Below are 12,946 nucleotides of genomic sequence, written 5' to 3' on the forward strand. Positions count from 1 at the left end.
TGTGGCTAGAGAGATGCTTCTGTGACCAACTGGGTATGAACCCGGGTCTATTACTTGTGTTTGCCCACAGAGCTCAAGCCTCAAGGAGCTAACATAAATTCTTCAGGTCTTAGGGAAGGCTACTCCCGGGGAAGACCTGACCTCTAGTTTGAAGGATGATGCTTCTCTGTGGCTTATACGGAGAAGGCTGTACTCTCCAATGAGACACCATAATAATGGAGGCTAGACAGCCATAACAGGCCTATTCTGTGGCCTACCATAGTCGGTTCATTGCTGGTTTAGGCAAGCTGCTGAAAACTGGTCTGATAAGAGGACAGTTCTCTGTGGTCTTTGAAAATATAAATAAGACTGATTTGTATTACCTCCAGCTCATTTCCTGTGAGAGGGAGCTGGAGCCAAGTGCCTTTTACAGGAGGTAGTAGGTACTGTACAGTGACTTTTACAGGAGGTAGTAGGTACTGTACAGTGCCTTTTACAGGAGGTAGTAGGTACTGTACGGTGCCTTTTACAGGAGGGAGTAGGTACTGTACGGTGCCTTTTTACAGGAGGTAATAAGTACTGTACGGTGCCTTTTACAGGAGGTAGTAGGTACTGTACAGTACCTTTTATAGGAGGTAGTAGGTAGTGTACAGTGCCTTTTACAGGAGGTAGTAGGTACTGTACGGTGCCTTTTACAGGAGGTAGTAGGTACTGTACAGTGCCTTTTACAGGAGGTAGTAGGTACTGTACGGTGCCTTTTACAGGAGGTAGTAGGTACTGTACAGTGCCTTTTTACAGGAGGTAGTAGGTTTTGTACAGTGCCTTTTACAGGAGGTAGTAGGTACTGTACGGTGCCTTTTACAGGAGGTAGTAGGTACTGTACAGTACCTTTTACAGGAGGTAGTAGGTAGTGTACAGTGCCTTTTACAGGAGGTAGTAGGTAGTGTACAGTGCCTTTTACAGGAGGTAGTAGGTACTGTACAGCACTGTTAAGACTAACAGAGAGAGGCAGTAAGCGATGCTGTACAGTACTGTTAAGACTAACAGAGAGAGACAGTAAGCGATGCTGTACAGTACTGTTAAGACTAACAGAGAGAGACAGTAAGCGATGCTGTACAGTACTGTTAAGACAAACAGAGAGAGGCAGTAAGCGATGCTGTACAGTACTGTTAAGACTAACAGAGAGAGGCAGTAAGCGATGCTGTACAGTACTGTTAAGACTAACAGAGAGAGACAGTAAGCGATGCTGTACAGTACTGTTAAGACTAACAGAGAGAGACAGTAAGCGTGCTGTACAGTACTGTTAAGACTAACAGAGAGAGGCAGTAAGCGATGCTGTACAGTACTGTTAAGACTAACAGAGAGAGACAGTAAGCGATGCTGTACAGTACTGTTAAGACTAACAGAGAGAGACAGTAAGCGATGCTGTACAGTACTGTTAAGACTAACAGAGAGAGACAGTAAGCGATGCTGTACAATACTGTTAAGACTAACAGAGAGAGGCAGTAAGCGATGCTGTACATTACTGTTAAGACTAACAGAGAGAGGCAGTAAGCGATGCTGTACAGTACTGTTAAGACTAACAGAGAGAGGCAGTAAGCGATGCTGTACAGTACTGTTAAGACTAACAGAGAGAGGCAGTAAGGGATGCTGTAAGACTAACAGAGAGAGGCAGTAAGCGATGCTGTACTTACACTACTAAAGTACCTATTATTGCTCTTTAGGGGTTAGGCCCAGGTTCTTCTCTGGAACTATATTTAAGCAATAAGGCATGAGGTGGTGTGGTATATGGCCAATATACCATGGCTAAGGGCTGTTCATAGGCACGACACATCGCGTCATACCCGTGGGATACGGTCTGATATACTACGGCTGTCAGCGAATCAGCATTCAGGGCTCGAACCACCCAGTTTATAAAATGCTATATGAGTGGATTGATTGATCAAAGTATTTGTAAATGATGCTATTGAAAATCATGTTTTATTAGCTGATTCATTGACTGATTTCCCCCTCCTTGTCCTCCAGCATCACCTCCTACCAGACCTTGCCCCGCAACATGCCCAGCCACCGTGCCCAGATCGTTCCCCGCTACCCCGAGGGCTACCGTACCCTCCCCAGGAACATGCTGTCCCGACCCGAGAGCATCTGCAGCGTGGCCGGCTCCATCTACGACCGTGCCCTGGCTCCCACATCCAACTCAGGTGATGGGTCTTAAACTTTACTGTTGTACTTGGCTGTGCCCCATTCTCTATGTAGTGCACTACTTTTGACCAGGGACTATAGGGGATAAGGAGCCGTTTGGGACGCAGTTGAAGACTTTGCTGTTATACTTGTCTTTCTTGCACTCACACTTATTTTCTTTCTGGCACTGATTTTGCAGATAGCCACTATCTTGAGGTTGTGCGGTTTTCCTTGTAACGACTGTGACATATTGTTTGTTTTAACCTAGTTAAAGTCTGTGTGGATAAGAGCCTCTGCAAAATGACTCAAATGTAAAACTGTAAATGCAGACAAGAGACGCTCCATGAGGGACGACACCATGTGGCAGCTGTATGAGTGGCAGCAGAGGCAGGCCTTCTCCAGGCAGGGCCCGCCACCACCAGGCCACTACGGGACCCTGCCCAGCCCCAAGACCATGGAGAACATCTCTGAGCACCAGGGGGTGGCCCACTCCATCCCCACATCCCCCTCCCATGGATCCCTGGCCCTCTACCACACCTTCTCCCCTCCGGGCCAGCACCGCAGAGACAACCCACCAGGGTCGACCAGGTCCGAGGTGTCCTCACCCGTCTTCAGAGGGGACCAGACTATGACTATAGACTGCAGGCACAGGACACACCTCACCAAGGTAACGGACAGGGAATGGACCACAATCATCTAAGCCAGTCTTACACATCAAAATAATCACCAAGGGTTTCAAGCATACATAAATGACTGGAATTGCTCTGCATTGAGCAGTAGTTATTGTATTTATAAATAAAGCATTCATTTTACTTGTCGGCCAGTTGAAATCAGTACATGTAACATAGCATCCTGTCCTCGTCCTGTCTCTCTCTCAGTATAACTACCCACCTGACCGCCGGTCCATGCCAGCAGGCCTCCCAGTGCAGACCATTACCCCACAGTCACTACAGGGCAAGACGGTGAGTCACCTAACGAACTCTGACCTCCTTCACCTCTTCTCTGCTTTCTCGTTCTCCTCTCTACTGTCCTCTTTTCTCTCGGCAACAATGCATTGTGAATGATAGTTATGCTATTGGTATGATTTCAATGGGACGCAAATACAAAATCTGTTCTTGTGACAGGAATAAAAACAAGCACACAAGCTATCACGTATTACTGTCGTTCTGTCATGCTACAATGGATAGCCTGTATGTGTACTGTATTTCTGTCAGAGTATGTGCCTCGTTACATTCTCTGCTGTCTTTTATTGCAAGCATTTGTTATGTCTGTCAGTAGCAGACACAATTTGATTAAAATAATGGCATTGTCTTGGTGATGATACGGAGAGAGAGAGAGACAGTGGCACCAATGAAATTGCCTTTGGCTGTGTCCTCTCAAATTGAGTAGACTAGAATCAGCCGGAGAGATTGATATTCTGCACAGTTCATTTTGTAACTCTGAATATTATTGTGATTTGTGTAACTCCAGTGCAATGCGCACAGAGCGGCGGCTTCAGAATGCAGTTGATGAGAAATATTTGTCATAAGTGATTTGAAATTATCGCTTTTCCTGCTACTGAATATGTTCTCTCACTTTTCACCTCCATTTGATGGAGAGTTACTCCGTTTGGAGTCAGGAGACTCCGGGAGTTTATTTCTGCCAGATTCTCTAAAGGTGGAAGTCCTATAGCCCAGGCCCAGCACAGGCCGAGACCCAAAACCAGTGTTTCCAAAGGCATCTTGTGCCTAAAGACTCGCCAGAGTCCTGGTTAGAAACATAGGATAGGCCAGGGATTACAAAAGCTTTCGCTACTTTTCCTCAATTTAAAATCATCGCCAAATGGAACATCAAGTGAGGTTTGGTTCATGTATTTGTTCATTGATCGACCGTTGGATGAATTGACTGTCTCGTTGTCTCCTCTGTGTCTACGCTGCGTTGTGCAGCCAGAGGAGCTGACCCTGCTGCTCATAAAGCTGCGTCGGCAGCAGGCGGAGCTCAACAGCATCCGGGAGCACACTGTGGCTCAGCTAATGATCCTTAGCATGGAGGGGCCCAACGCCAAGGTTAGCACCAGGAGGGTGCACATGCACAGCATGCCATTGGTCACCTCCAGGGGTGGTGTGTGTGTGTGTGGGGGTGGGTGGTTGGGTGTTGATGTGCCATCTCCATGCAGCTCACGGCTCTATGAGCAGGCCATGCATTCCAGTGAATGCATATTATGTGTTTGCTCCTACCTGTGTGGTTCAGTGGTGTATGGTTGAGTTTTGGTTCAGTTTTGAACTCATTTCAACCCTTTTGGTGTGCTGTGTTCATCTGGCCTTGATTTCATCTTTTGAACTGTTGACGTGCAGAGGACAGCGTGGTATGAGTATCATGTAATTGCCTGCTTGTTGTCTGCTGTGGTTTCCCATTGCCTTTACGAGGAAAGTGTTGGTAAGTAGTTTGATTTGATGTGTGGTGAACAAATCCTCTTGCAATGGGTTTTGCATGGTTTGGTTTAGCTCGGTAATCAACAGTAAATGGCTGTGGTGGTTCATGCTTCGGATGAATGCCAAAGCCACAGTAGCTACTTCCTCTTTCATCTCCATCTTTCACTATCAGCTTGTACCAGTTCTACTTCTATTTCCTGCTGTTTCCCTTACTCAATCTCCCTCTCCCTTCTCTCTTTCTCTCCTGTCTGACTCTTCTCTCTTCCCTCTTTCTCTACTGCCTTCTGATGTTAGAGTGAGGTTCTGTCCCATCACCTTCAGAGGAACCTCATGTATCTGGACAGCCAGGTGAGGAGTACTGCTTTATCTTTGGTTGCTCTCAGTCTCTCTCTCTGTGTGTGTTTCTCAGGGTTAGGCACTCCTCGGGGTTGGTCATACACCCAGCTGCTCTCACTCTGCCCAGGGTTATTAGTGACTCAAATGCCAGGCCCACGCTCCTTTTTGTCTTTTCTATACTTTCTCTCTCCTTTTCACTCTTTTCTCTCCGGCCCTCCTGAAGCATACACCGTTCACTGCAGAATAGGAGCTGCGCAACCCTGCATTCCCACGGGAGGATATATTGTCTAGCTCAGTACAAGAAAAGTAAAAAATACTTTTAAACTTTTGAAATTCCTTTCTTGGCATGGTAATGCTGCCCTAAGCTAATTAGATGACTCGTATGTTTTTGTGCTGTATAGTTTGTACAGTCCCTGGAGAACTCTTTATAAAATAATTCATGTAAGTCAAGCTTGAGAAAGCACGAGAGTAAACTTCAACGTTTGAGGATGAAGGGAACCTTAAGGCATGTTGTGTTTTCTCATGACCTTTTTAATTGATGATGTGTACCTGTAGTAAGTTAGTCATGTCATTATCATAATGTAATTAAGACTGTATCGAAGCAACCTCCGGGGTTTCAGATAAAGTGGCGAGGCCTAGCGACTGACGTTCTGACTAACGCTCACTCAGGCATAGATAATCAGGGCAGATGTCTAAAGGTGCCATTTTGTTTTTTGGAATGGGCCCTTTTGGTTTAGAACTGGTAAGTCATTGAGTTCCTGTTTCTGAAAAGGTCATGTGTAGCAGGAGAAACCACTCTACCGTGTGCGCACGAGGGACCTCACTTAGTGACTTCACGGAGTCTGATTGTGACCCCTCTAACCAAATGTGAAATGATTTGATCTGCCATTTCAAAGGCTTTCACCTCTAATGGCAGGCAATTTCACAGCGGTTATGAATGAACTTTAACTCACCGACCCTGCTCCTCCCCCTGGTCCGCAGGCTCTGACGTATGCAATTGTGTTGCTGTTTGTTGGTCGTTTTTGGTCGGGATGATATTAAGAAAAGCAGGACCGTTATGTCTCTCCTCCGTCTGCTGAGAGGGACTGGCAATATTGTCTTCGGACCCAACTGTAGCCTCCTTGTATCTACTGTAAATGTACTAGGACTTCTCCCAAGAGTTCTGGGCCTTTATGGTACAGGTGGTAGCTCTAGCCCCAGGGTTGTTGGCTCAAGCCCCTGGTCTCCCTCAATCACTAGTACCTTATGACAACAATGTGTTCTTTATTTCTATGGATCCTTTCTAGGCTCTGCTGTTGTGTTCACTAACTAACACCTATATTGTGCTGTTGTGTGTTGTTGCTCCCTTCCACCCTACCTAACGTCGATCTCCACTAGACGAAGGACAATGAGCCGTTAATCTTCATGATTCACACTATGATTGAGAACTCTGCTCCAAGGCCTCAACTGTACCAGCAAGTAAGGTCTTATTGGCAAACCAATGACTCTTCTCCCGCACTCCTCTCCTCCCTCCATCATCGATCCCTCCTGTTTTTGTTCACGTTGGATGTAGTCAGAAAGTCGGTCGCTTCCCCCTCTTCCTGGTGTCATGATCCCAACATTGTTTGACATGTACCTTCATGTGTTGTTTTGACTACAGCACATCCTCTTCATCCATTCTTGCTTTATTCATCAGTCCGAGGTTGGGTTATGGTGGATGCTACCTTAGAGCCATACCCCATAGCCATAGCCTTCCTGCAATACCAATGCTGTTGTTGATGGATCCTATGTTGGCTTGGCGCTGTGCGATCACGGTCAAATCAGAACCTCTCTTCTCTGTGCTTTGGAATATTATGTTCAGTTTGTCTATGTGGGTATGATAAGAGCTCAATGCAAAACCTGTTGTTTAAGTAGCCAAGTGGTTAGAGCGTTGGGCCAGTAACTGAAAGGTTGCTGGATCGAATCCCCGAGCTGACAAGGTAAAAATCTGTCGTTCTGCCCCTGAATAAGGCAGTTAACCCACTGTTCCCCGGTAGGCCGTCATTGTAAATAAGAATTTGTTCTTAACTGACTTGCCTAGTTAAATAAAGGTTAAATAAAAAAAAAAAGATAAAATACAATGACTTCCTTTTTTGGGTGGTGGCCCAATAGTGTAACAGTGAATGAAAGAGTGCAGGGTTATTTTATTTTTAGCTTTGGAACTTGTCCTGGAGGGAGTACTGTGTGGGGTCCATAGTCTGGCCTTTCCACTGTGCTATATTATCACTTTATTACAGGCTTCTACAGGTATGACTTCAGCCCTGCTCTCTTAAACCTCCCTCTCTTTAGCCGTCCTGGGGTTGAATATCACCTGCCTGCTCCTTAACTGAAGTAGTCAGGAGTGTGAGTATGGCTGGTTTTCCCAGCTGTGTGTGTGTGTGTGTGTGTGCGCGTTAATGTGTGTGCCTCTGTGAGGGCCAGATTTAGCCCAGGTCTTTTAGAGGTTTTCATTAGTCAAGCTCCAGCCATGACAGAGTGTACCGGGGGACAGTAATGAAGAGTGCACAGAGGGGACGGTAATTAGTGTGGCACAGGGCAGAGCTGCCAGCACAGAGGACTATACATCCAGCCTAGCCAACCACTACAGCAGCCCTCTAGCCTCTCTTAAGGGTGTGTGTGTGTGTGTGTGTGTGTGTGTGGTGTGTGTGTGTGTGTGTTAGAACATCCTGCTCTAGTCTCTGGTGACCTCCTGATGCCAGCTTCCTGTCCTCTTCATAGCTTCTTCACACCCCTGGAGCCTTCATCAGTAGGACTGTTATCAGTGATGCTACTGAGGTGGAAAACACAGTCTGATTTCCCAGCAGAGGGGGCTGACACTCCTTATTGTGAAATGGAAATTTGGGCTGAGAAGTTGTATCCGAAGTGTTGTTAAGTCATGAGTTATGAGAAGAGAAGGTCAATGAAATTGCATGGAGAGCTCCATCATTTCACCCTCCCTCTCTCTCTCTTCTTTCTTCTCTCTTCTCTCTCTGGGCTTCATTGACCCTGTGGACAACTCTTGTAAGGACACAGATATTTACCATGAAAACCACATCACAATGAATAACCAGACCATGGGTGCATCTCAATACTCTAGTGGCCTTCCCTCCTCGTGTCATCTCCTTCATCAGCACTGATCGGAAGACACGGGACGGCTGTAAGCAATATGGTGGATACCTACTAGAAATGGGCTTTTACCTGTCCAGTTCTTTAACAAGGAGACAAGTAGACTATTGAGAAGCACCCCATGTCATGGGTCTGTATTACAGGTTGTTTAGCCGTCCCCTGTCTGTGGCTGTCTTCCCACAGGCAGCCCAATTCTGATATTTTTTCCACTAATTGGCCTTTTGAACGATCACATCAGATCTTTTCAAATCAGATATTTTTCAGAGCAGATCTGATTGGTCAGAAGACCAGTTAGTGAAAAGAAGTTCACAATTGGGCTGCCTGTGTAAACACAGCATGTGTGTCTCTAAGGCTGTCTGGTGTTTCAGATCAGCCCTGAGGAATACAAAGACAACTCCTACAGCCACCAGAGGCCAGAGGACATCGACATAGACGTAAGACCAAGTCCTTTTATTATTGTCTTGTCTAGATAGAGGGGAAAGTATTCCTTTCCCTTTGCACGTATCCTCTAGTCTAGACACACAGCAGTTGGCTTCCTGACATAGATTGAAAGATTCAATTAATAGAATACCACACGTGTGTGTGTGTGTGTGTGTGTGTGTGTGTGTGTGTGTGTGTGTGTGTGTGTGTGTGTGTGTGTGTGTGTGTGTGTGTGTGTGTGTGTGTGTGTGTGTGTGTGTGTGTGTGTGTGTTTGTGTTTCTTACCAACTACTGTGTGTGTGTGTTTCAGACTAAGCTGAGCAGACTGTGTGAGCAGGACCAAGTGGTGAGAACACAGGAGGAGAAACTACAGCAACTACACAGAGAGAAGGTAACTACTGTACACAGACTTTCAACTGACAACTTGCTTCACACACACACTGGGCTGTCTGAGGCTGGAGTAGACCTTTATCACACGGAGGGAGAGGAGGAGGGAGAGTGCCGAGACTGAAGGAGATACAGTGCCTTCAGAAAGTGTACACATCCCTTGACATTTTCCACATTTTCTTACAGCCTGAATTGACTATTGATTCAATTGAGATTTTTTTGGTCACTGGATTACACACAATACCCCGTAATTTCAAAGTGGAATTACGTTTTTAGACATTTTTACAAATGAATCAGAAATGAAAAGCTGAAATGTCTTGGGTCAATAAGTATTCAACCCATTTGTTATGGCAAGCCTAAATAAGTTCAGGAGTAAAAATCTGCTTAATAAGTCACATAATAAGTTGCATGGACTCAATAATAGTGTGCAGTAATAGTGTTTAACATGATTTTTTTAATGACTACCTCATCTCTGTACCCCACACATACAATTAACTGTAAGGTCCCTCAGTTGAGCAGTGAATTTCAAACACAGATTCAACCACAAAGACCAGGGAGGTTTTCCAATGCCTCGCAAAGAAGGGCACCTATTGGTAGATGGGTTAAAATAAAAAAAGCTGACATTGAATATCCCTTTGAGCATGGTGAAGTTATTAATTACACTTTGGATGGTGTATCAATACACCTATTCACTACAAAGATACAGGCGTCCTTCCTAAGTCAGTTACCGGAGAGGAAGGAAACGGCTTGGGGATTTCACTGTGAGGCCAATGGTGACTTTAAAACAGTTATAGAGTTTAATGGCTGTGATGGGAGAAAACTGAGGATGGACCAACAACATTGCAGTTACTCCACAATACTAACCTAATTGACAGACTGAAAAGACAGAAGCCTGTACAGAATAAAATATTCCAAAACATGCATCCTGTTTACTACAAGTAGTACTGCAAAAAATGTGGCAATTCACTTTTTGTCCTGAATACAAAGTGTTATCCAATACAACACATTATTGAGTACCACTCTCCATATTTCCAAGCATAGTGGTAGCTGCATCATGTTATGGGTATGCTTGTGCTTGTAATCATTAAGGACTGGGGAGTTTTTCCAGGATAAAAAAGAAACTGAATGGAGCTAAGCACAGGCAAAATCCTAGAGGAAAACCTGGTTCAATCTGCTTTCCACCAGACACTTTGAGTTGATTTCATCTTTCGGCAGGACAATAACCTAAAACACAAGACCAAATCTACACTGGAGTTGCTTACCAAGAAGACCGTGATTGTGGCCGAGTTACAGTTTTGACTTTAATCTGCCACAGTGTATAGACTAGCTAGCACACTCACAGCTGGGAACTGAGACTCTCTCCCTCTCAGACAGCAGCTCTAGCCTGCCCTCTAGGGTCCTGGGAGTGGCGGTACACACTTTTGATGGTGGCGATGCTATGATAATGTTTGGTTGGTTCTTTGCCTGTGGTTCTGTTTGTGTTTCTGTGTGTAGTCGTCAGACAAATGTTAGCTGTAGATGTTGTGATGACCTGTGTCGTTGTCTTCTTCTTCCTGTCTCTCTGCAGCACACCCTGGAGACGGCTTTGCTGTCTGCCAGTCAGGAGATAGAGCAGAGCTCTGACAACCCAGCAGCAGTACAGAGCCTTATACAGCAGAGAGACGTACTGCAGAATGGACTGCTCAGTACCTGTAGAGAACTGGCACGGGTCAACACTGTGCGTTCATATGTATACACACACATTGTACATGCAGATGTCAACACAAACACACACACTGATCAGCACCTGTCAAGATCTCTCCAGGGTCAATGCTGTGAGTCAGTGCACACACACATAAACAAGCGCACACACACAGGCTGTCTAGTAGTGACACCCTCTCGTCTCTCAGGAGTTGGAGCGGTCGTGGAGGGAGTATGATAAAATGGAATCTGGCGTCTCTCTGGCCAAAACAAACCTGTTGGAACAGCTAGAGGCCCTGGGCAGCCCACAGGTAAGACTCTATCTCTCTCTCTCTCACTCTCTCTCTCTCTCACTCACTTCACTCACTCACTCACTCACTCACTCACTCACTCACTCACTCACTCACTCACTCACTCACTCACTCACTCACACATATGCATTTGCAAGATGGAGAGTGTTTTTAATCATTTTCTGTCACTGTGAGCAGACAGAACCTCCCAGCCAGCAGCATGTCCAGATCCAGAAGGAGCTGTGGAGGATCCAGGATGTGATGGAGGCTCTGGCCAAGAACAAACCCCAGAGGACCACTGACACTGGTTTCCTTGGTTCCAAACCCATCTCAAACCTACAGAAGAACGAGGTGAGTCTCACTTCTACTCTGTGGATAAAGAAAAACACCAGATAAATACTGTATATAATCTGTGCATGGAGTCTTTGTGAACTGATTTACATGTGAAACGGATGTGCGTCAGATAGCTCCACTCAATGCCACAGGAGACTGTGCTGATCTGTCTAATACTCTGTGGCTTACTGTTGTCCCAAGAGTGTCTCAACAACAACTCCTCTCTATCTATCCTCTCCTCATGCGGCAGCCGGTGACCTTGTTCCGGTCACTCTGTTCTCTCACGGAGGGTAACCGTCAGCCCCCCCGCCCGCCCCTCCCCCAGTCCTACAGCTCAACAGAGCGCCCTCCCGCTGTACCCCCCCTTCCCTCCCCCTCGGGCGCCCGTCCGCCACCACACACAAGCAAGCACGGCCAGAGGAACGGAACACACAGCAGTGTAAGACACGCTGACTCGTCACGCCTGACCCTTCAACCCCTGTCCTTGTGCTTCATCATCGCTACTTGCCCTTAAGCACAGATCTAGGATCTGTTTAACTTCACCAAATTCTAATCTTAACCGTTAGGGCGAGGTAATACAAAACTGATCTTAGGTCAGTGTCTAGGGGCAGTTTTATCCTACTCTGTACAAGACCAGTACAAGTTGACCCGACCCTCTACCTTTACCCTCACCATACATGGTTCATCTCTCATCGCCAACTTGGGTCACCGTTGTGACTCTCTTTTCATTTGCTCTGAATCATTTGTCATTTGTTTTACCATTTGTAGACATTCAGGTTTTTCCCTGCCTCTTACCCTGGAGTGTTGAGTTTGACGTATTCATTCCTTTGGTTTATCATCTGTTTGCTCTTCAGTTTGGCTTGTTCTCCTGTCCATGGAAGCGTGTGTGATTCCACGCCAGTTGTCATTCTGACTGTGTCTGAGTGCTGTGCTGCGGTGTGACTATGCTTAGTGTTTGGAGTGTCCGTTAACCGTTTTCTGCTCTTTTCGGCTCCGTTTTAAATTTCCCTCGACCATCCATCGGTCACATCCATCGTGACCACTTTGTGACCTGCGGGTGTCCGTGTTCCCTATGTGTGTACCTCTCAGTATGCTGACTCTCTGTCCCTCTACAGCAAGGCCCAGACTACCGTCTGTATAAGAGTGAACCAGAGCTGACAACTGTGGCCGAGGAGGTGGACGATAACAACGGAGAGGACAATGACAAGGACAGACTACAGACGGGGCTGACCACTGACAAGGAGCCTGCGGCCACTAAAGGTCAGTCACTGTCTGTCAACAATGTCCAGTTTGCTCATGCTGCCGCTGCTGTTTCAAGCTGGATACGTGCTAGGGTCAAAACAAATGTAATTCAGTGAATTCAAGAAGTAATTATAAATTCCATAGGTCAACTTATAAAGAGCATTATAAGTATTACTTATAAAGGGTTTATAAGTATTACTTATAAAGACCATTATAAGTATTACTTATGAAGGGTTTATAAGTACTCTATTAACTGAATATAAAAAATGTAACACCCCTAATGGCTTTGTCACTGACTTAGTCCCCCACCCTTCCCAGTCCCATTAGGAGTACCAGTCTACCCAGTGGGTATCGTGCCCCCCAGGACCAAATCCCCCATGAGCCCCCCAGAGTCCTGCACCATCGCCTCCTACGTCACCCTGAGGAAGAGCAAGAAGCCTGACCCCAGGACTGTAAGTCTGACTCAGCACTTTAGGGAATAGCAGGGGAACTGAACTATAAACTGACCCTAGAAAACATATTATAAACTGTTTTTTTTGATAGACAGGACAGCACTGATTTTGG

General features: G+C 46.0%; 1 protein-coding gene across 1 annotated transcript in view; it reads left to right on the forward strand.

Moving 5' to 3' along the window:
- LOC120031969 (pleckstrin homology domain-containing family A member 5-like) overlaps window positions 1-12,946 on the forward strand; it is a 182,639-nt gene that overhangs the window by 161,952 nt on the left and 7,741 nt on the right. The window contains exons 12-24 of the mRNA XM_038977861.1: window positions 2,005-2,180; window positions 2,490-2,827; window positions 3,039-3,122; window positions 4,086-4,205; window positions 4,866-4,919; window positions 6,285-6,365; window positions 8,399-8,464; window positions 8,761-8,841; window positions 10,405-10,554; window positions 10,727-10,828; window positions 11,006-11,158; window positions 12,256-12,400; window positions 12,701-12,834. Of these exons, the coding sequence (XP_038833789.1) occupies window positions 2,005-2,180; window positions 2,490-2,827; window positions 3,039-3,122; window positions 4,086-4,205; window positions 4,866-4,919; window positions 6,285-6,365; window positions 8,399-8,464; window positions 8,761-8,841; window positions 10,405-10,554; window positions 10,727-10,828; window positions 11,006-11,158; window positions 12,256-12,400; window positions 12,701-12,834 (1,684 nt within the window). The remainder of the gene's footprint in view (window positions 1-2,004; window positions 2,181-2,489; window positions 2,828-3,038; window positions 3,123-4,085; window positions 4,206-4,865; window positions 4,920-6,284; window positions 6,366-8,398; window positions 8,465-8,760; window positions 8,842-10,404; window positions 10,555-10,726; window positions 10,829-11,005; window positions 11,159-12,255; window positions 12,401-12,700; window positions 12,835-12,946) is intronic.

This window comes from Salvelinus namaycush, chromosome 38, assembly GCF_016432855.1.
Source record: "Salvelinus namaycush isolate Seneca chromosome 38, SaNama_1.0, whole genome shotgun sequence".
NCBI lineage: Eukaryota > Metazoa > Chordata > Actinopteri > Salmoniformes > Salmonidae > Salvelinus > Salvelinus namaycush.